The 26964-nt window shown below is 38.2% G+C and overlaps 10 protein-coding genes across 10 annotated transcripts; 5 read left to right on the top strand and 5 right to left on the bottom strand.

Annotated features, from left to right (window-relative positions):
• Nucleotides 1-239: 239 nt before the first annotated feature.
• ARP5 (actin-related protein ARP5) lies at nucleotides 240-2483 on the top strand (the record flags this gene model as incomplete). Its single annotated transcript, XM_455235.1, has 1 exon — nucleotides 240-2483. The coding sequence occupies one exon, from the start codon at nucleotides 240-242 to the stop codon at nucleotides 2481-2483; it is 2244 nt and encodes a 747-aa protein (XP_455235.1).
• Nucleotides 2484-2616: 133 nt separating this feature from the next.
• Nucleotides 2617-4476, bottom strand: NOP2 (rRNA (cytosine-C5-)-methyltransferase NOP2; the record flags this gene model as incomplete). Its single annotated transcript, XM_455234.1, has 1 exon — nucleotides 2617-4476. One exon carries the CDS (start codon nucleotides 4474-4476, stop codon nucleotides 2617-2619), a length of 1860 nt encoding a protein of 619 aa, XP_455234.1.
• Nucleotides 4477-4867: 391 nt separating this feature from the next.
• GCD10 (tRNA 1-methyladenosine methyltransferase subunit GCD10) lies at nucleotides 4868-6298 on the top strand (the record flags this gene model as incomplete). The annotated part of the gene is made up of 1 exon (XM_455233.1): nucleotides 4868-6298. One exon carries the CDS (start codon nucleotides 4868-4870, stop codon nucleotides 6296-6298), a length of 1431 nt encoding a protein of 476 aa, XP_455233.1.
• Nucleotides 6299-6450: 152 nt separating this feature from the next.
• Nucleotides 6451-7338, bottom strand: MTQ1 (S-adenosylmethionine-dependent methyltransferase; the record flags this gene model as incomplete). The annotated part of the gene is made up of 1 exon (XM_455232.1): nucleotides 6451-7338. The coding sequence occupies one exon, from the start codon at nucleotides 7336-7338 to the stop codon at nucleotides 6451-6453; it is 888 nt and encodes a 295-aa protein (XP_455232.1).
• Nucleotides 7339-8262: 924 nt separating this feature from the next.
• On the top strand, nucleotides 8263-9492 carry YDJ1 (type I HSP40 co-chaperone YDJ1; the record flags this gene model as incomplete). Its single annotated transcript, XM_455231.1, has 1 exon — nucleotides 8263-9492. One exon carries the CDS (start codon nucleotides 8263-8265, stop codon nucleotides 9490-9492), a length of 1230 nt encoding a protein of 409 aa, XP_455231.1.
• Nucleotides 9493-10215: 723 nt separating this feature from the next.
• On the bottom strand, nucleotides 10216-11844 carry AQR1 (Aqr1p; the record flags this gene model as incomplete). Its single annotated transcript, XM_455230.1, has 1 exon — nucleotides 10216-11844. One exon carries the CDS (start codon nucleotides 11842-11844, stop codon nucleotides 10216-10218), a length of 1629 nt encoding a protein of 542 aa, XP_455230.1.
• A 4050-nt stretch (nucleotides 11845-15894) lies between these two features.
• On the bottom strand, nucleotides 15895-16752 carry KLLA0_F03256g (aldo-keto reductase superfamily protein; the record flags this gene model as incomplete). The annotated part of the gene is made up of 1 exon (XM_455227.1): nucleotides 15895-16752. One exon carries the CDS (start codon nucleotides 16750-16752, stop codon nucleotides 15895-15897), a length of 858 nt encoding a protein of 285 aa, XP_455227.1.
• A 1696-nt stretch (nucleotides 16753-18448) lies between these two features.
• KLLA0_F03234g (uncharacterized protein) lies at nucleotides 18449-18952 on the top strand (the record flags this gene model as incomplete). Its single annotated transcript, XM_455226.1, has 1 exon — nucleotides 18449-18952. One exon carries the CDS (start codon nucleotides 18449-18451, stop codon nucleotides 18950-18952), a length of 504 nt encoding a protein of 167 aa, XP_455226.1.
• Nucleotides 18953-19650: 698 nt separating this feature from the next.
• On the bottom strand, nucleotides 19651-20568 carry SFC1 (Sfc1p; the record flags this gene model as incomplete). The annotated part of the gene is made up of 1 exon (XM_455225.1): nucleotides 19651-20568. The coding sequence occupies one exon, from the start codon at nucleotides 20566-20568 to the stop codon at nucleotides 19651-19653; it is 918 nt and encodes a 305-aa protein (XP_455225.1).
• A 2678-nt stretch (nucleotides 20569-23246) lies between these two features.
• Nucleotides 23247-26600, top strand: CPA2 (carbamoyl-phosphate synthase (glutamine-hydrolyzing) CPA2; the record flags this gene model as incomplete). The annotated part of the gene is made up of 1 exon (XM_455224.1): nucleotides 23247-26600. The coding sequence occupies one exon, from the start codon at nucleotides 23247-23249 to the stop codon at nucleotides 26598-26600; it is 3354 nt and encodes a 1117-aa protein (XP_455224.1).
• Between the last annotated feature and the right edge of the window lie 364 nt (nucleotides 26601-26964).

Below are 26964 nucleotides of genomic sequence, written 5' to 3'. Positions count from 1 at the left end.
CGATTTCTTTGATTTCGAAATATTAAGGTCTCGTCAATGATCTTAATGGGAGAATACGTGCAAGTTTTGGCCTCATATATCGTCGAGTATCTTATCAAGAAACGAGCCGTCGAGCAGTAACCGTGGTTTAAAGTGTCTGCTAACCAAAGTTTGCCTCTCAGTCCGAAAAGAAAAACGGTAATTTGGTCGATCTAATCTTTTTTCTTCTCTTCTATTTCTTTGAACTGTAATCAAGAACAATGACGGCGAACACTCGAGATTCTAGTCTTCAACCACTGACAGTATACCCGCTTAATGACCCGCCATTAACTACGGAGCCTGAACCTTTTGATGATCCTAATGATTATAATCCAAACACCCCAATTGCATTAGATTTCGGCTCGTATGAAGTTCGGGCTGGATTCACTTCACAAGATACCCCATCGCATGTTTTCCCAACGAAGATAGTAAGGTATAAGGAAAGGAAGATCCAAAAGGCATTGACGTTCATTGGAAATGACTGTAGTCTCGACAATGCAGTAAGATCTCATAGTAGGTCTCCATATGATGGGTCTTTGATCACCAATTGGGAGTATATGGAAGATATGCTATCTTATACTTTCCATCACCTTGGCGTTCAACCTAATGATGGAATTTCGAATCCCATGATACTTACCGAAAAGATGGCTACAGTGCAAGCTCAAAGATCGAATTGGTACCAGCTACTGTTTGAATGCTACGGAATACCGCAAGTAACTTTCGGAATAGATGGACTTTTTTCATTCTATGCAAATAATTCACCTGATTCAACTGGGTTAATAATAAATAGTGGCCACGAGGATACCAACATCATTCCTGTCATTAAAGGTAAAGGGATACTCTCCGAAGCAAAGAGGATTGACTGGGGTGGTAACCAATCAATTGATTATCTAAAGAGCCTCTTATCTTTGAAGTATCCGTATTTTCCTTCTAAATTAACCGATTATCATTTCCAGTCAATGTACCAGAATCATTGTTATTTTGCAAAAAACTACGAGGAAGAAGTTAGTGACATGTTCAAGCTTGACGTTTTGGAAAACAAAGACATTGTACTAGAAGCACCTTTCACAGAAGTTATACAACCACAAAAGACCGAAGAAGAACTTAGAATCCAAGCTGAAAAAAGAAGGGAGACTGGTAAGAGGTTACAAGAACAAGCCAAACAAAGAAGGTTAGAAAAACTTCGTCAAAAAGAGGAAGAGTATGAGTATTATGTTAATATCAGAGAAGAATTGCGCGACCAACCGAAGAGACAAATTTTAATAACTCTACAGAACGCAGGATTTGACGATGAACAAGACTTTATCAACTACATCTCAAACCTTGAAAAGGTTTTGAAAAGAGGCCGTATATTAGACGTGGAAGACGACGATCAAGAAGAATCTCAGGAGTCCAAATTTGATTTAGTGGATGTCCCAGATGAAGAGCTAAACGATGAACAAAAAAAGGAGAAACGTAAGCAAAGGCTATTAAAGGCTAACATTGAAGCAAGATTAAAGGCAAAAGAGGAAAAAGCACAATTGCAAAAGGCATTGGAAGAAGCGAAGAAAAAGGATGAAGATTGGCGGAAACAAGATTTGAAAGGGTGGACAAGGGACAAAAGATTCAAACTCGCGAAATTGATCAAAAGTAGAAAGGACAAGTTGAAGTTGAAGGAGGAAATGAAGGACCGTAAATCACAAGCTACTCAAAGAAGAATGAAGAATCTTGCATCTTTGGCAGAGGACAGTGTTGGTCCCGGTAAAAGATCTAGACAGGCCACTATAGATAACGATCCCTCTGACACTTTCGGTGCGAATGACGATGACTGGACTATCTATAATGATATAGCAATCACACCAGAGGCTTTAGACGAATCCATCGAAGATGAATACCGGGAGATTGTGGAACTAGAGAAATCTTTGTTAGAGTTTGATCCATCATTCACGGAAGAAGACACCCTAGATGCGCAGTATGATTGGAGAAATTCCGTCCTCCATCTTTTCTTAAGAGGTCCTCGTCCTCATAATGGAGAAGATGTTCATCAACAACATCAATTACATCTAAATATTGAAAGAATACGAGCTCCTGAAGTCATTTTTCAGCCCTCAATGGGTGGTCTAGATCAAGCTGGGATTGCTGAGTTAGCCGATGGAATATTAACTAAAAAGTTCGGATCAGGGTCGAGTAAATTATCTCAACAATGCCTTGATATGGCATCAAACATTTTCATTACCGGTGGTAATACTAAAATTCCCAATCTTCGCGAAAGAATTGTGAATGAGTTCACTGGATTTTTACCTGTAAACACTCCATTGAATGTAAACTATGCTCAAAACGTCTCGCTTGATGCGTGGAAGGGTATGGCAAAGTTTGCACGTAGCGATACTTATTCAAGTACTTGCGTTACCAAAGTGGAGTATGAAGAGTTTGGCCCCAATTATATCAAAGAACACAAGTTGGGTAATGTTCGATTTGTCGACTAATTAAAGTTGGAAAGAATGTAAGATTAAATATATATAAATTCTTAATCTAAACTAAATGTACAGTTAAGGATTGCATGCATATCCTTATTTAATTATAAATGCCAGAGATTATCTATGATTTGAGAGGTTGAATCTATTTCTTGTTTTTATCAGAAGAAGCTGGCTTCTTCGCGTGTGGATTTATACCTTTCTTTAGAAGGCCAACCTTCTTTGATCTTTCGATGTACCTTTCATCATCTTCATCATCAAAGGAAGCAAAGTCATCCTTAATAATACCTTCTTCAACAGCTTCTTGTCTTGCAGCAGCTTCTTTCTCCTTTGCACTAGCTTGATTATCATCGAACTTGGATGGGCCAGTCTTTTGAAATTTAGCAACAAAGAAACCATCAACATTATAGGTATGTGGATAGTATCTTCTAGTCATCTTTACACTTGGATGGAAAGTTTTACCTCTATAACTGGTGAAACCTTCTTTACCAATAGCTAATTTAGTCTCCACTAACTTTACATTTGGTCTTTTCCTTAAAGCATAATCTACAACAGCCTCGTTTTCATCTACAGCGACAGAACAAGTAGAATATACGATGACACCACCAGTTTTAGAGTTAGAATCCACAGAATCAATAGCGGATAATAGAAGTTGCTTTTGTAGATGTGGAATTTGCATAAAATCTTTTTCCGTACGAGACACCTTGACACTCTGATCTTTACCAATAACACCGGTACCGGAACATGGCGCATCTAATAAGATTCTATCAAAACCACCAATCACCTTAGGGAATTCACGAGCATCGTAGTTACAAACAATAGTGTTGGTGCATCCAAGACGATGAATGTTGGCAATCAATGACTTTGTTCTAGCTTTGTTGGCATCGTTAGCGAAAACACAACCAGTGTTCTTCATCATAGCCGAAATGTAAGTAGTCTTACCACCAGGGGCAGCTGCCATATCCAAAATACGTTCGTTTTCTTGAGGATCTAATGCAATTACGGGTAAGAAAGAGGAAGCTGCCTGAAGAATATAATGACCTGCCAAATATTCTGGGGTAGCACCAATTGGAACTTGAGAGTCAAATATTTGTAGACCAACCTTTGTCCAACTACCGATGGGTTGTAAATTAACACCACGGTTCACCAAGGTCTGTGCTAGATCTCTTCTTCTTGTTTTCAAAGTGTTTGTTCTGATAGTTACAGGTCTGGCGATTTCGTTAGCTTCGAAGAATTCCATAGCCTCAGCAGGAGAGAACAAATTGAACAACTTCTCTGCAAGGAAGGGAGTATAACCAAAGTAATGACAGATGTCCTTCAACAATCTATCAACATATTCTGTTCTCGACTTACCTTCGGCACCTAAAGTCTTGAAATCTTCCAAAACCTTAACGATTTCAATCATTCTTGTCCTGATAGCTGTTAAATCTGGAGGCCCTTGTTCTTCAATAGCTTCTTGTTCTGCATTCGGTAAGATTTCAGCTCTTGGTTGCATCTTATCAGTTTCAACCAATTCAGCCTCGGCTTCCTCTTCTTCCAATTTGGCCTCTTCATCTAATTTCATAGACAAAGCTTCCATATTGGCTGCGTTCAACTCATCCATATCAGCTTCTTCATCATCAGAAAACAATGGACGTTCCTCGACTTCATCATCTTCATCATTTTCGTATTCTTGTTCCAAGTCAAATTCATCCTTCAACTCCTCGTCATCTTCTTCTACATCATCGAACAAAGTCTTCTTGGCAGCTGCTAGTTCCTTCGAATCAACTTCTGGTAACTCTTGTTCCGCTTTTTTCAACTCTTTCAAAGCTGCTGCTTCGTCATCATCCTCTTGGTTCTTCTTGGATTTCTTGGATTTCTTACTTCTCCTTGTCTCATCAGATCTATCTTCTTCACTAACTCTCTTGGTTTTTTCTTTCCTGTGCTGATGTCTTTCCTTCTTGGCCTGAAATTCCTCCAAAGTTGGTGGAGCACCTTGCTTATGCTTTAAACGTCTGCTACCCATCTTTTCTCTTCAATTATTTAAGATATGGTTTTGATACACACAGACCCAACACAGCAGCTTACGAGAACACCCTGGACAAATGTTGATATACTAGTTTACTATAACACCAATTAGATGAGATGAGATGCGATGCGATGTGATGAGATGAGCTTTTTCACTTTTCAGTTCGAAACAGAAAATTTTATTATGGGAATAAATAGTGAAAAAGAAATGTTGCTCGTGTGTAATTACAAGATGTAAAGTTTCAATGAAAAATTGAGATGAGCATCAAGATGAGATGAGATGAGTGGAAAAGTATACGTTGTATATCCTTGAGAAAGCTGTAATAAAGTGTGGTTTCCCGCTGATTTCAGTACCAGGTACGGTTTGATTTAAACACAAAAAAAATCTAATGACGAAACACTCCGGGATTGATCCGTTAACACAAATTAGTCCCAATCAACATGTATTAATTCGATTGCCTAGTGATAATTTGAAGATTGTTGAATTGAAAGCCAATGCTATTGTATCATTAGGTAAATTTGGTGCTTTCAGAGTAAATGAAATTATAGGCTACAGATTTGGTACCACTTTTGATATTGTATATGATGGGGTGGAGGAAGAGTTTGTCAAGGGAACACAGACCATGATTGGGAAGATCTCTGTGTTGGAAAATAGGTTAAAGGCATCTTCGCCGGCATTGGAGAATAGCAGTGAAAATAACCGTGGATTGATAAATCTTGGAAGTGTGGTTCAAGAAATGTCTATGGCAGAAATTGAAGCAATGAAACGAGAAGCTGCTTCAGGTGACGCTATCATCTCCAAAATGATTGAATCGCATAAGAGTTTCCATCAAAAGACGGTTCATTCACAGGAGAAGTATTTGAAAAGGAAGAAGCAGAAATTTGCCAAATTCTTCACTGTTGAATACCTTGATAGCTCTGGATTATTGCATTACCTCATCGAAAAAGGGGATGTTCTGAGAGTTATGGACATCTCTCAGGAATCTTTAGGCATGGCTTTGAATTTAGCGAATATCAACTCAAATGGACAATATTTATGCATAGATGAGACTGGAGGTCTCATAGTGTACGCAATGCTTGAAAGAATGTTTGCTGGAGATAGCAACTCCAAGGCAAACGGTAAGATTGTTGTCGTTCATGAGAATGAACATCCAAACTTGGATCTATTGAAGTTTTCAAGTTATTCTGACAACTTCATTCAACGTCACGTCAAAACAATTTCAGTGCTTGATTTCTTTGAACCAGCAAAGGAAGCTGATATTAAGTCCCTCTTCAAGCCTCTATCTGCAGAAGAAATCAATGACCTGAAAAGTAATAAGAAAAGTGCTTACTTTCGTCGTCTTAAATGGTATCACAACCAACTATCAAATATCGAGGTTGCAGCAAGTTCATTTGATGGCCTTTTAGTAGCATCTACTTTGTACCTTCCGACACTTATTCCGAGATTGGGAGAAAAAATACACGGATCTCGTCCGATCGTGTGTTATTCACAGTATAAAGAACCTCTACTGGAATTGAGTCACTCTCTGTATGAAAACTTGAACTACTTAGCACCAAGCCTTTTGGAGACAAGATGCAGGCCGTACCAAACAGTAAGAGGTAAATTACATCCTCTTATGACAATGAAGGGAGGCGGTGGTTACCTCATGTGGTGCCATAGAGTACTTCCGGCTGCTGAACCAAAACTCCACCAAGAGACGTTAGAAAAATCAGAAATTAAAAATTCTGACGAAGAAGGAGATGAAGATGCTCATAAGCTTGATCAGGAAAAGCAAGTAATCAAGAGAAGAAAGCCGAATGAGGACAATGAGAAACTATGAAAAATGTAATAAACCCAGAATCTTGCAAGCCCATAATGGCTCTTCATCATTTGTATAATACTTTATAGAATATTTATTCAATCCCCTTGCGAGTTTCTTCTGTATTATGATCTACCAGGTAAAGCTAACATACATAGGTAAAAACTAAACTATCAGGTTGAGAACGAATCAAATATCTTTACATAGTCGATAGTAGATTCTGGATTGGCTAAATATCCATAAACACATCTAGGTTTATCATTCGAATCATATTTAATCCCTGTCTTCCAGCTGGTATTATGTGATAATCCGTTTATCACATGTTGACACTGTTTCATGTCACCAACTTCATAAACGAAGGACTCAGTTCGTGGAATCCAGTATTGCAGTAAGTTATCGTAAAATTCAAGATCGGCAACCAGTGCTAACCTTGGTTCATACAATTTCACCGAAGTAGTGCATTCTTTTACAAAATTGTTGGAAGGAATATAAGGAGGATTGCAAGTGATAAGATTGAATTTATCTTTCGAATAAATATGCTCAGAATGTCTCAGAATGTCTGCCTGAATGCACTGAACATTGGTATTTTGCAAACCAACTTTTCTTACGTTGTCCTTGAGTAACGCAATCGCTTTCGGAGAAAGGTCCACTGATTTCACGATATATTCCGTTCTTGTATGTGCTATAGCTAATGCAATGCAACCAGATCCTGAACAAAGATCTAAAACTTTAAATTGACCTTGGCGTGCCTTTTCCGGTAACTTGGCAATTAAATCCATGCACCATTCCTCAGTTTCCCATCTAGGAATAAGTACCCCCGGTCTCACCAAAAGGTCCAATGGTCCGAAAGGTTGGGTTTTCAAAATATACTGTAGCGGTACGCGATTATATCTAAGCCAGCATGCTCTATTTATTAGGTTTGCATCTTGAAGTTCATTCTTGATCCAGCTTAATTCTTGTTTGGCATCGGAAATATTACCACTACACTCGAATAACAGATACGGCAGGCGCCTATCAATATTAGCTACTGATTTGAGTATTCGGGGTGATATTCGTGGCATGCCTTCACTGCTTAGCTGAAATAAGATTGTTTATGTAACGGCTCGGTAATTACGATTCGAGATGAGTTGAGATGAGGTGGATGTTACATATAGTGCGACTCATACCGCATAATGTTCGGGTAACAGAAATAAGAAACCCTGAATCCTCACAGGTGGCGAACAACCGGTTAGCCTGCCTCATCAGAGCCAGGAATACTATTTAAGCTGAAAGCCTATGTAAGTACCTCCTATTCTTCTCAGCGCAACTCGAAGCAGACAATAACAGCAATGCTAAAGACGCTCTTGTTCTGATATGTATTGAATGAGCCATTCGAACTAGCCAATTGAGCCAACATTTGTCATCACGTGTAACTTCAACTCGTCTCAAGCGACATATTTTCTTACTTTTTCTCGAAATTTCGTCAATTTTTCGACAAATTCCAGGATGCGAAGGAATATAAATTTTACATAGATTAAAGAAAAACTTACTGGTGAACCTCATCTCGTGGCAAAAACGGAGAGTGTTTTAGATTTTAGAGCTTAGTAACTTAACTGTTTTCGGATCATCAAGGACAAGTAATTACAAAGGTTGCTGCTGTTAACTTACCATCTTTTTGACTACGTGTTTAGGAGCATTTGACGTTATTATTACGTTTTTTTATTACTGAAACACAATCTGCGACAAGAATAGTGATTACAAACAAATCGTTATTAACATCTCAGTCGTTAGCGTTTGCAATTTAGAAAAGGAAAAGGTCTTAATTCTTTGATTTTTTTAGAGTTCATCGATATACATATATTGGTTCTACATTGTTTTTTGAACGTTTACATTCAGACATTTTATTATTACGATTCAGTCAGTCAGAAATTAGTGAAAAGACTGTATTTTGATCTTGGCGGATATATTAATTATTAAAGGGCATTCGAAACAAAATATAATAAGCGATGGTTAAGGATACAAAACTATACGATCTTTTGGGGGTTTCTCCAGGTGCTGATGACAACCAAATCAAGAAGGCTTATAGAAAAAGCGCCTTAAAATTCCATCCAGATAAGAATCCAAGTGAAGAAGCTGCTGAGAAATTCAAAGAAATCACTTCCGCTTACGAAATCTTATCTGATTCTCAAAAGAGAGAAGTATATGACCAGTTTGGTTTGGAAGGTCTTTCTGGCCAAGGTGCAGGCGGTCCAGGTGGCTTCGGTGGCTTCGGTGAAGACTTATTCTCTCAATTCTTTGGTGGCGGTAGTTCAAGACCAAGAGGTCCTCAAAAGGGTAGGGATATTAGACATGAAATTCCAGCCACTTTAGAACAATTATTCAAAGGTAGAACTGCCAAACTGGCATTAAACAAACAGTTAATCTGTAAGTCATGTGAAGGTCGTGGTGGTAAGGAAGGTAGTGTTAAGAAATGTACTGCTTGTAGCGGTCAAGGTTTCAAGTTCGTAACCAGACAAATGGGTCCTATGATCCAAAGATTCCAAGTTGAGTGTGAATCTTGTCATGGTGCTGGTGAAATAATCGATCCAAAGGGCCGTTGTAAGGTCTGTAGCGGTAAGAAGGTTGTAAACGAAAGAAAGGTTTTAGAAGTCAACATTGAACCAGGTATGAAAGACGGCCAAAGAATCGTTTTCCAGGGTGAAGCTGACCAATCTCCAGGTATTATTCCAGGTGACGTTGTCTTTGTCGTTTCTGAACAACCACATCCAGTCTTCAAAAGAGATGGTAACGACTTACACTACGACGCTGAAATCGATTTGCTATCTGCTATTGCAGGTGGTCAATTTGCCGTCAAACACGTATCAGGTGAATATTTGAAGGTCGAAATCGTACCAGGTGAAGTGATCTCTCCAGGTTCTGTTAAAGTTATAGAAGGCAAAGGTATGCCAATTCCAAAATACGGTGGTTACGGTAACTTGTTGATCAAGTTCAACATCAAGTTCCCACCTGCACACTTCACGGACGATGAAACCTTGAAGAAGCTCGAGGAAATTCTACCACCAAGAAATGTACCTTCTATTCCTGCGGACGCAGAAGTTGAAGATTGTGTTTTAGCAGACTTCGACTCCAGTAAGCATGGTGCTAGAGCTGGTGGTAACGGCAGAGGCCAAAGCTATGATTCAGATGATGAAGACGGACACCACGGTGCTGAAGGTGTTCAATGTGCCTCACAGTAATCAATGAGATACAACCTTTGATTATTTGACCTCACCATCTTTTTTTTCGGTGGAGCTGTTTTTAAAATGAATTGATTCCTGTATTCTCTTCAACACTGCTCACATTCCATCCAATAAATATACTATCATCACATTGTCATTTCTAGTCATTTTGAAATTGATACACTACCGCATTCACTCCTCTACTATGATATATTACCGTTTTCTTCTCTTTTTTTATCGGTGATGCAGTGGTTGTCGTGCCAATTTTGGGCGAATTGCCCATTCTATCATCAACTATAAAGGTTATATTTATAAAATCCAACATCCAAGTTCTGGTAAAATCGTTTCACTTTTTTTATCATAATATATCATGGTTTCCATTCATTCGTATTTTTTATTTCCTTTTTCTTTGCTGCTAATGCACTGTTGACGTAGTTTGTTACCTTTGCTAATTTATGCATGAAGTTATTCTTATAGAGCGTTCTTATTTGTGCGGAAAAACCCCATACCTTTCATGGCAAAAAAGACTCTGAGCAGAAGTTTCTGACATGCTACATCAAAGTAAATGATGCGAAATAGAATTATTAATATGATGGGTCTTACGTGACATTCTATCAAAGTCTGTTAATTACTGCTATATTTATTAATGATCTATAATTAGTTGTGCATCGAAATGGGAAGCATCGAATGTGGTAATCAAATCTTTTTGCTCCAAATGTTTATAAAACATCTGTATACTATTCAAAGCTTCATTCCTCTTTCATATCTCCACTTCATACCATATTTCATGGGAATAAGAATTAAAAAGTTCCCAACGAAAACCATTCCACTGATGCAGGTGAATGTCCCACCAACGTTCATCGATGATTTCATTTTTGAGAAACATGCCATGAAAATTGCAGACAATACGCAACGCATGAAATTGTAACAGCTTGTTGCTGTTGAGGATTTACTTGGGTATAAATCGACCAAAAGCGTACTTGAAGTAGAAAGAGTACTCATAGCACAAAACGAGCCGATGAAGGATGTAACTAAAACAACTGCAATGTGCCACCTTTGCTTCAGTGCCCATCCGAATAGAGTGAAAACCACAGCAGCGCAAACATTTTGAGGAGCACCAGAAATTAATCTAGCCTTAAAGGTATTAAATCTTGCATCTTTATCGATAAGACCTGCCTCTTTCTTCTCCAAGAACTTTTTATGGGACCTTTTATAATACACATCAATAATTTTTCCTGTACAGAAAGATCCTAACAAGCCACCGATACCAGAGGGTAAATAGCATACACCAATCATAGTCAATGAGTAGTCGTATGGATCTAATGCAAGTTCCGCTGGAAGAGAAGCAAGAGAAAGAGTCCATAAGGAAAATTGGAATGCAGCGGGGAGAAGTGATAAGATGATTTCTGGCAATATAAGAATTCTCATTGCTGAGGTGATATCGAACTTCACTTCTGATAAGTCTCTTGATGAATAATCTGGATTATCATATTTGAATTGCTTCCTTATTGCAGGCAAACGAGTTATTGGGGCTATATTTATCCAACTTTTTGGTCTAATAGATAAGTTCCCCACAATGGTACGTTTGGTTTCAATTAGCAAGAAACACAGAATAATCATACAAGTCCCACATCCAATTACAAGGAACCAAAAAATTGCTCGCCAGTCATATGCCGCTGTCAAGGCTGCACCAATCAAAGAGCCGAACGCCTGGCCCATTAAAGTAAACCCAGAAACAGCGCCGACAAAAGTCCCACGTTCAGATTTTACTGTGAAATCTCCTGCAACACCAGAATTTATGGCAATGATAGGAGATATACCTGCACTTTGCAGGCAACGTAAGAACACAACCGCACCATACGACTTAGAACATGCAAGACCTATAGATGCAATCACATATATTAACATTCCTAACAAAATAATAGGTCTTCTTCCGTACACATCCGCTAAACCACCGCTGATGGTTGGGGCTATACCTTGAAAAAGTAAGTATACGACAACAGTGATATTAATAAGTTCTTCATTAACATCAAACTCTGCTTCCAACTCTTTCAACGCTGGATAGTAAATCGGCGACCCTAAGGAGGACCAGAAGCCTGCAGAAGTCAATAATGCGACCATAAACCATTTCTGACGGTACGTTAAAAGGGTATACGGCACATCCTCTTCTGAGAGTTGTTCCTGTTTTGAACCATCAGGGAAAGATTCCTCATCATATATTTCATGCGTCACAACATCATCAGTGTCATCTCGCAGTTCTCTTGTTACAGTCCTGAAGACAGAGCTTTCAGATCCTGTGTTATCGCAGTTCTTCTTTTTCGTTTCAGTATCTGCCTGAAGGTCCGTTCCTCTGATACTAGCTCTTCTCATGAATGTTGCAATTGTAGAATCGTTTCGAATCGAAAAATGATTTATAATTAATACTCTTTAATCCTTTTCCAATGGTCCGTCAAATTCCAAAATATTGATATCTTGATTTAGCGATTTGGTTGAATGAAATAGAATGGATATTCTTTACTGTTTAATCCCATAGATTACTAGTTTCTTTGCATCTCAAATTCTATTCTAAATTAAATATGGGGATAACAAATCAATAAGAACAACGAATTGAAATAGCAGTACACATGTACAGATGTGCACCGATTCAGATCTGCTTTGTCTTTTGACTTTTATACCATCTATAATAATGTTTAGTATTTCTGATGTGCGTCATGGTGGAATTCTGTTTTCCTATTTCATATCTCTTATGACACATGATTTCTTTTTTGAGAGAAGCACAACCTGATGCAGAAAAAACAGATCGGCTGCACAGATCATCCTGCAACAATACAGATAGTGAAAGGGATGGTTTAGTCATGAAATGCGTACCACAGCCAGGTCAAATAACGCAACAGTTTAACTTACATGAATTAGAGAATAAAATTAGAATTAAATTGAATGCACGAGCACTCCTATGAACAAATACTTGTTGTTTATATATATGTATTTGCATGTATTGCAATTTCCTTTCTTAACAGATGAATGCGCTATTACACTGCAGATAAATTAGAAAGGGCTGTAGCAGAGCGACGAAGATCACACAACTCTCTCTCTTCTTCAGACATTTCAGGATGTATGTTATTTTCGTCTATATTCTCTCTTCCGAGTGTCTTCTGACTTTGTTTCTTTTCTCTTGCCAATTGCAGCCTTAAGCCATATTTCATTGGGACTATTAGTAACATAGAACAGACCCATGCCAAACAAGTTAAAAAGGTGAACGTACCACCAACGGTCATTGATGAATTCATTTTAGCTAACGCTGCAACCATAATAGCTGTGAAGATACAGCGAACGAAGTTGACACAACCGGCTGCAGTGGAGGCTCTTTCGGGATACAAATCCACAACCAACGTATTGCTTATTGAGATCATACAGTTACACATCAATGATGCGAGACCTGACATCACTAAAATGACTGCTAAATGCTGTTTGGTTCCAATACACCAGCCAAAAATGATAAATCCTGCATTTGAAATTATGATAGGCACATAAGCATAATCTAATCTGGTCTTGTATAAATCAAACTTATGCTGAATATCTTGGTCTATGATATCTCTAACCAATTGTGAATCGTAATCATTCTCTTCTAAGAGTATTTTCTTTTCGTTTTGGATGAACTTCTTATGTTTCGCGAACCTTCTTCTATAATTCCAGTTTAAGAATTTACCAGCTAAAACAACACTCGTTAGCGTACACAAACCGGCAGGTAAAAACAAACACCGATAATTACCATCGGTAGGCCATAATCCTTGTTTAGATGTTCAGAAAGGGTCGTCATGTGACATATCCAGGTTGTAAATTGTAAACCCTGAACGGCCAACAACGATATAAGTTCCGGTCTTACCATGATTTTGAAAGGAGCTAATGGATCATATGAGGCATTCTCAGTCTTCGTTTCATAATCTGGATTGTCTAAATGCAATTTTTTTTTATAATATGGTGCACCCAAGAGGACAGACCTGCTAATAAGATGAGGTGGTTTGATTGAGCCGTTTCCTACAATAGATCTCTTAGTTTCAGGTAAAGCAGTAACCACAAACAGCAAAGTTACACCGGAACCAGCAGACAAAAACCAAAAGATCGATCTCCAGCCCCATCTTGCAGTGAATAAAGCACCAAGTAGACCACCTAATGCACTTCCCAACACTTGGAAACCACTTGTCAATCCGACATAACCACCTCGTTCCGATTTTACGGTGATATCTCCCATTAAACCGTTATTAATTGCAATTATAGGCGATATACCACCACCTTGCAAACATCTTAAGAAAATCATCTCTCCAAATGTTCGACAGCATGCGATTCCTATACAAGCACAAAAATAAACCATAATACAAAACATAGCCACAGGCCGACGTCCCAATCTATCCGCCAAACCTCCCATAATCACGGGGAAGATACCTTGGCATAGTGAATACACTACAACGGTTACATTAACCAAACTCACGCTGACGTTAAATTCTTTTTCAATAATACTCAATGCTGGGAAGTAAATCGTTTGAGCGATGGTCGAATAAAATCCACTCAACGCACATATTACCACTAGGAAAAGTTTGTCATGCTTAGAGAATCTTGTGTAAGGAATGCCGTCAAAGTTTGTCTCAGATTTGGTAGAGTTCAGTAAGGAAAGCTGGCGGTTTGAATCCGTCACGTCTAGTCTGTTATCAGTTTTTTGTATTTTCTCAGCATGTTCCATATACAAGTTCTGAGGTTCGGTAGCATGTTCTTCCAATACCTCGTCATCATCGTCATCCATATTGTTATATGAACTCACTGAAACGTGAGATTCTTCATCGTCCATAGTTTTCAGTTTACTTTCATCGCTATATTCACCCTCAATCATATCTATGACTTTTTCTGGAAGTGAGTTCTTTGTGCCTTTAATGCATTGATATCATATACTTAATAATGCCAAGACAATTCTTGTCAAATGCAATGTTGGTAAGGGCAGAGTCAATAATGTTTCTTACACATAGGACAATAGATCAACAGGGTAGACTGTATCGATGTATTAACATAGTCATATACACACACACACACATATATATATATATATATTAAAGACAAGTTGATGTGACAGAAGATTTGTCATATCTAAGCTCTTGTTCTGTGTTTAAGTGTAGCTGGGTGTGGGACGGGTTGCTTTCTATGCGGCTCCAACGAAAAAAGCAACCAGTTGATTATACTATCATATTTAGAGTTCATAATGACGAAAAGAGAGTAAAAAAGCCGAATAATTTAGTTCGATGGTAGTACTGATCTAAAAAATGAAGGACAACGGAGATAACAGTCGGTGTTTCGTATCAATCTTAATGATCAGTATACCGCCGGTAGGGGCTGACATCAAGAAAGAAGGAATGCACCGCGTTCAAAACCGGACCTGTTGAAGTTTTGTTTGGAACGGTACATAGGTTGGGATAGTGTCATCTCATCACTGTCGAAATCACCCGAAGGTTGATTGATGCCAAGCATTGATAGATTCCATTACATGTTTCAAAAACGCACTTTCATAGCAAGGTAAGGTCATGAGTGCCACCGCGGACGTTTTTGAAATGGAGATGACAATTAGTCGATCACCCTCCTATTGCTATACACAGTCGTCACATTGACAAAAATATGATCGATGATAGATCTAATAGGCAATAAAGTGAATCTACTATATGTCACTGTTGAAAGTAAAAAACATATCATTACAATACAAGAGAAAGATGGGGGGGGGAGATGTCTCCAGGAAGCGAACCACCAAGATAGTATAGCCAGATATAGTATCTCGCCTGTAAAAAAACCTATCGAGGTAGATTATATACCCTGAAACCTAGCGTTGAACCGCCAGTTTTTCTACTTCCAGCCATTTTTGCTGTTGTGAACATATGGAGGAACAATGCCACAGCTGGTAATCCGGAAGAGTGTTTTAAAAAATATGTTGGTCTATTAAGACTCAAATCTTTAGATTTGGAATTGAAATTGTTTATGCTATGAAGAACGGAATGAGAATCGACCTTCTTCCTTATATACGGCAGATTGAAAAAGAAATAAAAGTTAAAGAAAAAAGCTAAAGAAAAAGAACGACTTCATTACCCTAACTACCACGTGACTATCTCTTTTCAGGTCTTGCCTTGCAGCCTCATAGGGTTTCCAACGCTTTTCCTGCATTAATACGACCATATATCACTAGCTAGAGTGCATCTTGAGTGAAATAAGGTAAAGAGAAGAATTTGATGAAAGTTATGAGCTATTTGTGATATAAAGGTCAGATAAAGAATTGAATTGAATTGAAAAGAAGAGGTAGGATGTTGTAAACGAGAACGATTTCACCAAAAGAAAAAAAAAAATACCGGCTGGCATCTGGCACCAAGAAAACCCTGGAGTTATATGACTTGTTCATGGTGCATTGGTGCATTCCCAATCAGTTGGTTCATATGCATACGGTTTATCTAATTGATCCATTTGGTCCGTGGTCCATTCGAATGAAAAGACGTCGAGGTTACTGGCAAGTCTTGAAACTGATTGAGTCTTCGGTAATGGTATATAGCCTTTCTGTAGGGACCATCTGATTAGCGCTTGACCAACGTCACAGCCTACTTCATTAGCAACTTTGACAAGATCGGGGTCTTTGAGCTTTGTGCCATGGGTTAGAGGCGCGTATGCTTCCACAAGGATTCCCTTTTTTTTGCAGAAATCAGCAAGTTCCTGACGCATACACCATGGCGAAATTTCGATCTGATTGACGACAGGTTTATATTTCAATTTTTCCCAATTCAAAAGCTCCTCAATATGTTGGAACCCATAATTGGAAACACCAATCGATCTAACCTTGCCTGCATCGACTGCCTCCTGCATAGCTTCATAAGTCTCTAATCTCAATTTTTTCCCACCTAACGGTGAATGAATTAAGAGCAAATCAATGTAACCGAGATCTTCCACCTCTTGCAAACAATGGTCAATTGCCTTTTTCGCCTTTTCATACCCATGTTGAGAATCCCATAGCTTGGTTGTATAAAATACATCTCCTCGTTTGTTTTCAGCAGGGTTTTCATTGAGCCATTTCTTTATACCTTGACCAACTTCGTACTCATTTCCATACAAAACAGCTGTGTCAAAGTGTCTGTACCCAACTTCCAATGCTTGATGAACAAGATAAGCTGTCTTATTTGGTGGTAGCTCGTAGGTTCCAAGACCCACAGATGGGATAGTGTAGCCACTAGATAACTTGTAAGATTTTGGCACTGAAAGTTCCATGTTCAACCACTTATTTTGACAAAAATAGAACAAATAGAAACACTAACTAAAAGCAAAGACTCTTTACCAGTAAATTAATCTCTATGATCGATTAGAAAACGCTGACGAAACACAGTCTTAATTCAACGTAACTGACTTAGCTTGTTCAGTTTTAAAGCAGCGAATTAACACAGAGCTTTTTTTTTAATCTTTACTCTCTTATGTACCCTTAAAAACCAATAGCATGGCAGTCTCCGTAACCTATATTTATATATCTCGTGTGTATATTCTACCGTTGCAAAAAACAACTAATAACATAAGTAACAATGTGTACGTACGTGCATACAAGTGGACCATTGGCTGAGCGAGCTTTGCGTATAGTGATGAGAAAAAAGAATAAAGGGAATATATACAGCAACTAAAAACATCTCTCTGCACATCTTTCTGTGCTCTCCTATCATTAAACACTGGATTCTGTCCTTTCAGCTTCTGAATTTAATAATTCCGGTAAAAGATCTTGTTAAAAAGCACATCATTGCAGTTGCTCTTGGCTTTCTATGTATATTTTATGCAATTTGGCGGACTTCGTATTTTTTTTTTTTTTTTTTTTTTTTTTCCCTTTTCTGCTGTTTCGGTAGATGTTCCGTTCAGTTTTCGTACGATGCAATGAACCTGCTTATAGGACAGCGTTCATGGCAACTCGTGATGGTTACGGTCCGCCATAGTCAGTGAGGTTTGGTTCTGGATTCTATTAAAGAGAATTACACTTTCATAGAGTACTATACGTCCCAGTCTTATATTGGTACAAATACTTATCAATGGAAAACATGGGGTAAAAAACTTGAGAGACGTAACTCTTCCTATCCAATACAAAACGGACTTAAGCTCACCTGTGTTCTTATAATCCCGGCTAATTGGTTAAAATTTGCTTTTGCTTATCTTCTGTGTTTCAATTTTTTTTCAAAGCATTTCAGCTATTGCCATCCTTGGTTTCCAGTAACGAATGCCCTGTCAGTAGGAAAATCAGCAGGACAGTTTTTGAAATGGTCACTGGCACAGTAAATGCCACGAATACACTATGTTGGTGGAACTTTAGAAAAGGCACAGGCAACTAATTAATTTTGCAATTAGTCCCGAAAACACACTATTAATGGCGCTATAATAGAACTAGTCGTCCTACAAACAAATATGCGTAATATATATTCATGGTGATAGCTGCATTTCAAGAACCTAAGGCACAATGCCCTCTAACGCTCTTTTCCTTCGTAATTTGATATAAACCTACTTAAAAAAAATTGTGTCAAGAGAATAAAAAAGGGTCAAGATTTCTTAATTTTTGATGGAAAATTTTGAAATAGTACCGAAACCCTGTAAACTACTATACAAAATGTAGGTACTGACGATCAGGTAGTGGTTTCAAATAATTCTAAGTTGTAACAAGAGTTTCCGCAGTAAGGGCTTTACAGTTTCAAGTATTTTTACAAATGTCGATTTAGTAGTCTTGTTTAAGAAACGTAATGACAGTTCCCGAACTTTATCAGAGTAATAGAACTTTTCATTTAAATACCATTGGTTCAAACGAAAGAGCCATATAGTTAACAATGAACTAATTATTTCTTTTGACCATAATTTACTTCGAAAAGGTTGGTACTGACTGATTAAGAAACAACAGGTAAGAAATACGGTGAAACAGCAGTGAAACAGCAGTGCAACAATAATGACACAACATTCCTCAGAGATAGAATTCCACGACAAAGAAGAACCTAGCACTCTAGGTTTTCCTCAGCTAATGGGGATGGTGTACCATACGGATTTTCAAGTTACAAATGATGTCACCAAGGGTGATGATATGACCAGATGGTTAGATAATCAAACCGATGAAGTGAGCTCGAATTTACTGCAGAGTGTTGAAGATACTCAAAGTATACAATCTGACATTTCCTTAATTTCAGAGTTTTTCCGATCCAAAACAGACTTGGTAAAATCATTGTTAGAACGGAATTCCGAAGGTAACAATGATTTTTCTGAACCGGATCCTATAATATTAAACTTGCAACAACATGTGGATGGAACCTCACAGGATGAGAACGATGCTAAAACGTTGTTCGATTTGGATCCCATGGAAGAAATGAACTTGATTGAGCAAGAAGTTATGAATAAGATTTTCACAGAACGAGTTATACTGGAGATTATCACTACTTTGCGACATGTTCACATATAAAAACTGCAAATTTCAATCTGACGCTATGATAAAGGGGATTTTCATTTGTATATTTAAATTGAAGTTGATATTAGTTTTTTTTTTAGAAATTATTTAGTTTATTCGATACTTTAGCCTAAGTAGATGCTATAAGAAACCAAGAAATGTCTTACTATGTTATAGTTAAAACATTCAGTTTCTAACGAAGGGTAGAGACAAAAGTAGTAATAATGATAATAATAATATTGATACAAATTGTGAAAAATTTGAATGAATGTTGAGTTACTTTGGTGGAGATAGAGAGAGAGAGAGAGAGAGAGAGAGAGAGAGAGAGAGAGAGTGTGTGTGTGTGTGTTGATCTTTTGGCGAATTCTAATATTGGAAACACTATAGCATCTCATAACATTTTGTGTTATCTTTCAACTGCGTCTCATAATTAATCTGAATTTTATTGGGTGAATTGTTCATTGGTTTAACAGAAGAAACGTAATGATGCGTGGGAATATTTTTAGTTCTTCTTGAAATACTTCAAGAAGTTTTGTCTCTTTAACCATTCTCTTAGTTTGTGGAAAACACCTTTATGAATATATCAAAATTCTAATGCAATAATCAAAATCTATAATTATGATTGAGAAGTCTTGAATGAGAGAGGGAGAAATGGTAGTAGGAGCATGATTGAAGGAAAAGAAATGATGGTGAGAACCATAAATTAGATCGATTCAAAATACACCGGTCTTCTCCAATTCTTTACGAATGAATTCATAAGCAGTGAAAGTGACAGCTTGACCTGGAGCCACACGCATCACTCTTGGGGTGATACCTTTATATAGGGCACGGAAACCTTCTTCTTGGATCAATTGTTTACCAATGATGGTAATTCTTTTGAGACCGGACATATTCTTAGTAGATTTATCCTTTTGCAATCTCGTCTTGATGGTATCTAACGGTGCATTTGAGAAGGGACCAATGGCACCTGAGATTAACCCAATCAATGAGGTTTCCCAACTTGGCAACATTTCTTGATTATGATAACCTTGCAAGAATTCTTTTAATTTAGAGTAAACGGTGAAATTAGCACCTTGGTTGGTGGCTTGTCTAGCAGCAGTCAATGAAACACCACGGTACAAAGCGCTGAAACCTTCCTCTTTTACGATGGTGTAACAAGCTTGCACGGCGTTCTTGTATTTTGGAGCACCTTCGACAGGGTTTAGATGTTGTGCTTGTAATCTAATCTTCACGACTTCCATCGGATTGACAACGACGACAGCCTCGGTGATACCTGCACCGACACCAGCAATGAAAGTGTTACCAGTAGAAACTTTACCAGTTTCCTTATCAGCAAGCAAAGTTCTATAGAACTCATAAGATGAGAATCTAATAGCCATCTTTGGTGTGATACCGATGACGACAGCACCTAAACCTTTGTAAAATGCCAAGAAACCTTCATTTCTATAGATTTCACCACCAGTCTTGATGAAACCTGGTGCTTTTACACCGGAACCAACAGCATTTTTGTAGATCTGCATTCTAACCTTGATGGTATCCAATGGATGGCAACATAGACCTTCCATTAGACCCGCACCACCGCCAGCAATCAAATTGACAGCTGGGTTTGAAGATTTTTGTTTCGAAGCCATTTCTGTAGAATGATGTGATATAATTCAAAATAAAAAGACGAAAAGATCTGTAAACCGACTGTGCGAATATAAATATACACGTTATTATTCTCTTCTAGTTGTCTTTTGGCAGTATTTAATACCTCAAACAAACAAATATGACGACTTTTTAAAGCTATCTTTATCTGTGATTCACCTTTAAGGGGAAACGAGATAAATATGCAAAAAATTCAGAAACGAATTCAGATATAAGTTAGTTGAAATCCCAAGTATCAAACTCAATTAAAACCCCACATTTATATATCTTATTCCTAAAATTCAAAAGTTTAAAGAATTGTAAATCTATGTTATAAGTAAAACCCGTAAAAAGACCGAAATTAAATCCCATTAGAGAGTGACTAAAAACTAGGCCCACATCTAGTACTGATTTAACGGGCAGAGGCTCGGACTGTAGAACTCTGAGAATTGACTGCAAGGGAACCCAAAAAACAAAAAAAAACCCTACTCAACAACCAAAATAAGTGGACAGTGAATGGGAAGTACGTAAAACTGTATATACAGTGAGAAATGAGAAATGCTCCGTTAAGTTCAATGATCAACTCGGAATCCACCAATGATCTTTAACTGCTACTTACTCCTCCTGTTGAGCTTTCTAGGCGATATGGATCAAACTAATGGGTTTTTACTCTATGAATATTCCCATGCAAACTGCATGGGATGTTTTACAATAGAGATACTTTCTCTAAAAGAATCATAAGGCCTTTGAGTCTGCCTTTTTTTTTTTTGGTGGTACTAGGTAGATAGGAACCTAGCAATCAGGCAAAGGGGCGAAAGGGAAAAATGAATGATGTCTTTTTTTTTTGTGTTTCGCATGAATTCAAAGAAGGGGGAAAGCAGAGATAAACCGAAGAGTGGCTAGTAGGAGAAATGTTGGATAGCGGTTAAGTAGCCGGCAAATCGGAGTCCGGACTAACTAGTTGGCAAGCTGAAAAATCAGACGGAGCGAAGAGACCAATAAGAACGGAACATTACCAAAATGTTCTGAATCGAAGCCAAATCTCCGGGTCAATGGCATACTTATGGTGATTTTTTTTTTTTTCAGTTTTTTATTATTTTCAATGTGTCTCTCGAGTTACCAGGGAAAATTTTCAGTGGTTGTCAGCTTCAAAAGAACCAATTCGGAGCCGAAAGGGTTACCTCTTACATGCCAGTGATGTCTAAGATTATCACGTGATCGAGGTTGGTTGTTTTTGTCTTTTATCGTATATGTTCATCTTCAGGCGGTCCCTAGTCGGTTGCAGCTCAAGTTGGGCGGCCATTTGCAGACCGTATACTGTTTAATCCACATTTCTACCCCACGTCTGGAGCCCGGACTGAAGTCTTGGTGGGTAGAACGATTCGAGCAGCCGCACTTCCCTACTAACAATACTTGTCAGTTAAACTTTTATCGGAGTTGGCAATATAATACAAGCATTAAGAGTATTATTTGCATCACCTGACCATGCTATTGAGTCCCGGAATCTCTCTGTTCAGTGTTACCCTGACATGATGATATTCCTTCGCTCATATTATCTGTATCTGACATCAATTGACTATTCATTATACACTGTTGTATGGTGAGTATCGCTCGCTCCCTCCACCATCATCTTTCCATTATATAATGCCTAATCATCCTACGAGTTGGCATAAGATTGATTTTTCTCTTCTATTTGTACTTCTCTATCTCGTATACTTTCGTATAGATGGATCTTAACACATGCCAGGGCATACACTCTTTGTGTGGCTGGTTATTTATTCTGACACGCGTCAGTAAATACACGGAATGACAAATTTTTAGAAGACAGTAAGTATTACCCGGGTATTCCGGGTAACTGGCCAGTTTTTTGGTTTTGGTTTTTTTTTTTCCTTTGATTTTTCTTTTCCTTTCACATCGCTGAGTGTTGCACTAAACGATCAGAAAACTTAGGTTCTAATCCAGTTCGAGGTTTTACATCCTCTAAGTGCAAGAACAATCGAAACTATCCCCAGTTTGAAAACAGCATTCTTACTACGGTGTTACTGAAGACAAACGTAAATGGTACCTATACCAAAACGTAGTGCGTCTTATGATTCAAGGATGAGTCTCTTCTTATGTGTCAATAGCCCGATGTTTGTTTTTGCATTCGAGAAAGTTTCACGTAACGGTATTGACTCGTCCTTTATTTCTTGGATTTCTGGAAGATCTTGATATATAGCTTTAATTAGCATATACAGCTCTTTCCAAATTTTAATTTAAGAAGTGAAAGAACTCTCTCTAGCTTTCAACACAAGCACAATTATTACATCACCAAATCAATGATGATATGATGGGAAAAAGAAAAGAAAGCTGCACAGTGTTTCTTACAATGAATCATAGCACTTTTTTTTTTTAGTTTTTTTCTATTGTTTTTTCATCGATTTGGCAATTTTTTTCAGCGTCACTATTTGAGTATTTAGTTTCGATGAACCTTTATCACATCTTCCTATTGACTCATCGCAAATAAGAAGGAACAACTAGCTTGGGCAATATATATATATAAAGAGCAATACACTGATATCAAAATTGGAATTTAAACTTCAGCATAGCTCTTATCAAAAAAGATATCAGTCGTTGCCAAAAGAAAAAAACGATAGTAGAGTATAAGAAGCAACTACAAGGAAGCCCAACCATTTTACTCGCTATGTCTACTAGTATCTATTCATCTACCGAACCCACGACATCGGCATTCAACACTGATGAATATAATCCACAGTTAGTGGAAGGTGTGGAATCAGTGCTTGTTATCGGTTCTGGTGGTCTTTCGATCGGTCAGGCCGGTGAGTTCGATTATTCTGGTTCTCAAGCTATCAAAGCTTTGAAAGAAGCTAACAAAAAGACAATTTTGGTGAACCCTAACATTGCCACCAATCAGACCTCTCATTCTCTTGCAGACGAGATTTATTATTTGCCTGTCACTCCGGAGTATATTACCTATATCATCGAACGCGAAAGACCAGATGCAATTTTGCTAACATTCGGTGGTCAAACAGGGTTGAACTGTGGTGTCGCTTTGGACAAAGCTGGCGTACTAGCTAAATACAACATTAAGGTCTTGGGTACCCCAATTAAGACTCTAGAAACATCAGAGGATAGAGACCTTTTCGCTCAAGCTCTAAAAGAGATCGACATTCCAACTGCTGAGTCCATTGCCTGTGAAACCGTTGATGCTGCTTTGGAAGCTGCTGACATTGTTGGATTCCCAGTAATTGTTAGATCTGCTTACGCTCTTGGTGGTTTAGGATCTGGTTTTGCTAATAACGCTCAAGAAATGAAACAATTAGCTTCTCAATCTCTTTCTTTGGCACCTCAAATTCTTGTCGAGAAATCTTTGAAGGGCTGGAAAGAAGTGGAATACGAAGTGGTTAGAGATCGTGTCGGAAATTGTATTACTGTGTGTAACATGGAAAATTTTGATCCACTAGGTATCCATACAGGTGATTCTATCGTTTTTGCACCTTCTCAAACTCTATCCGATGAGGAGTTCCATATGTTGAGAAGCGCAGCAATCAAGATTATTAGACACTTGGGTGTCATCGGTGAATGTAACGTACAATATGCTTTAAGTCCAGACAGTTTAGATTATAGAGTCATTGAAGTGAATGCACGTTTGTCTCGTTCATCCGCTTTGGCCTCAAAAGCTACCGGTTATCCATTGGCTTATACTGCCGCCAAGATTGCATTAGGATACACTTTACCTGAACTTCCTAACCCAATCACCAAGACAACAGTTGCAAATTTCGAACCATCTTTGGATTACATTGTCGCTAAGATCCCACGTTGGGATTTATCGAAGTTCCAGCACGTGAACAGATCCGTCGGTTCATCTATGAAATCTGTCGGTGAAGTTATGGCAATCGGTAGAAATTTTGAAGAAGCTTTCCAAAAGGCCATCAGACAAATCGACCCTTCATTCATTGGATTCCAAGGGTCTGATGAATTTGATGATTTGGACAATGCTTTGAGTGAACCTACCGATAGAAGATGGTTGGCTGTCGGACAAGCTTTGATCCATGAAGGATATTCGGTGGAAAAGGTCCATGAATTAACCAAAATTGACTCATGGTTCCTATTCAAGTGTATGAACATAGTCGACATGTATAAAGATTTGGAACAGGTTAATGACCTGGAATCTTTGGACAAAGAACTGCTACTTGAAGCGAAGAAACTAGGTTTCTCTGATGCTCAAATCGCACTATGTTTGAACAAGGGTAGTGACTCAAGAACCTCAGAATTAGAAGTTAGAAGTTACAGAAAATCCTTTGGAATCGTTCCGTTTGTCAAACGAATTGACACCCTAGCCGCAGAATTCCCTGCTCAAACAAACTATTTATACACTACTTACAATGCTACTAAGAGTGATATCGAATTCACTGATAATGGTGTTCTAGTGCTCGGCTCAGGTGTCTACAGAATAGGTTCAAGTGTGGAATTCGATTGGTGTGCTGTTAACACCACAAAGGCCCTCAGAAAAGAAGGGAAGAAAACTATTATGATAAATTACAATCCTGAAACGGTTTCCACAGATTTTGATGAAGTTGACAGATTGTATTTCGAAGAACTCTCTTTCGAGCGTGTCATGGATATTTACGAGTTGGAGAATTCTGAAGGTTGTGTCATCTCCGTTGGTGGTCAACTTCCACAGAACATCGCTTTGAAACTTCTTCACAATGGTGCTCACATATTGGGTACCTCTCCTGAAGACATTGACAAGGCTGAAAACAGACACAAGTTCTCAACTATTCTGGATTCTATCGGCGTCAATCAACCAGAATGGAGTGAGTTGTCTTCTGTTGAAGAAGCTAAAGTATTCGCTAATCAAGTGGGATACCCGGTTTTAATTCGTCCATCGTACGTGTTGTCTGGTGCTGCTATGAGTGTTGTTACTGGTGAGCACGAACTTGAAGTAAAACTTACCACAGCTTCGGACGTCTCTCCAGATCATCCAGTTGTTATGTCTAAGTTCATCGAAGGTGCTCAAGAAATTGATGTGGACGCTGTAGCACATAATGGTATGGTATTAGTTCATGCTATTTCTGAACACGTAGAAAACGCTGGTATTCACTCTGGTGATGCAACGTTAGTCCTACCTCCACAAAATCTGTCTCAAAATATCAAAGATAGATTGAAAGAGATTGCTGACAAAGTTGCAAAGGCATGGAATATTACAGGTCCTTTCAACATGCAAATTATCAAAGATGATAGAGATGAAGGTGTTTCCTTGAAGGTCATTGAATGTAATATCAGAGCTTCCAGATCCTTCCCATTTGTCTCAAAAGTTTTAGGTGTTAACTTCATAGAAGCAGCTGTTCAAGCATTTTTGAGCAAGGATGTTCCCGAACCTGTAAATCTAATGGACAAAGCATATGACTATGTTGCAACCAAGGTTCCACAATTTTCTTTCACCAGACTAGCCGGAGCTGATCCATTTTTAGGTGTCGAGATGGCATCCACCGGTGAGGTTGCGTCCTTCGGTAGCAATGCGTTAGAGAGTTACTGGACTGCTATTCAAAGTACAATGAATTTCAATGTTCCTCTCCCACCAAGTGGTATTCTCTTCGGGGGTGACCTATCTAAGAACTATCTAGGTGAAGTGGTGAAATATGTTGCACCATTGGGTTACAAGTTATATGCTACCAATGAGGATACCAAGAAATATTTGGAGACGTTCAGCAAGGGCGTTTCAGTCGAACTAATCGAATTCCCAAAAAATGACAAGAGAAAGTTGCGTGAACTCTTCCAAGCCAAGGATATCAGTGCTGTATTCAATCTTGCCGCCAAGAGAGCAGAGAGCCTAGAAGATGTAGATTATATCATGAGAAGAAATGCTATTGACTTTGCCCTTCCATTATTCAATGAGCCACAAACTGCTATGCTATTTGCGAAAGCTATGAGTCTGAAGATTGCAGAAAAGGTGAAGGTTTTGGAATCTAAGGATGTTATTGTTCCTCATGAAGTCCGTACCTGGAGTGAGTACTTACACTGCAAACCAATTTAATTATCCTTCAAATTAATCTCAAAATCAAAATAAATTAATAATAATTCTCTTAATTGGTATTACACCAAAAAGTTTGTATATACGAACATATTTCTTAATAATACATAGATGATAAACTTGATAAATGTTATTCGATTTTTCAACGATACTGTAGTCGTTGTCTCTAAGGTTGTAGTTAGAGATCCATAAAGAGCCATACAATATAGTTGAAAAAACCCCAGAGTTCACCTTTGATGTAAAAAAAAAAGAAAAGTGCCTTGAAAGATGCTAACGAAGTAGAATTGTATCTATCATATTAAATACCTGAGACGTTGATTAAGTCCCTAAAAGTGTAGTTATTGAGCTGTGATACGTTCATGCTTCC

This window comes from Kluyveromyces lactis (assembly GCF_000002515.2).
Source record: "Kluyveromyces lactis strain NRRL Y-1140 chromosome F complete sequence".
In the NCBI taxonomy this organism is placed as follows: domain Eukaryota; kingdom Fungi; phylum Ascomycota; class Saccharomycetes; order Saccharomycetales; family Saccharomycetaceae; genus Kluyveromyces; species Kluyveromyces lactis.
This window is presented reverse-complemented; position numbering and strand designations above follow the sequence as displayed.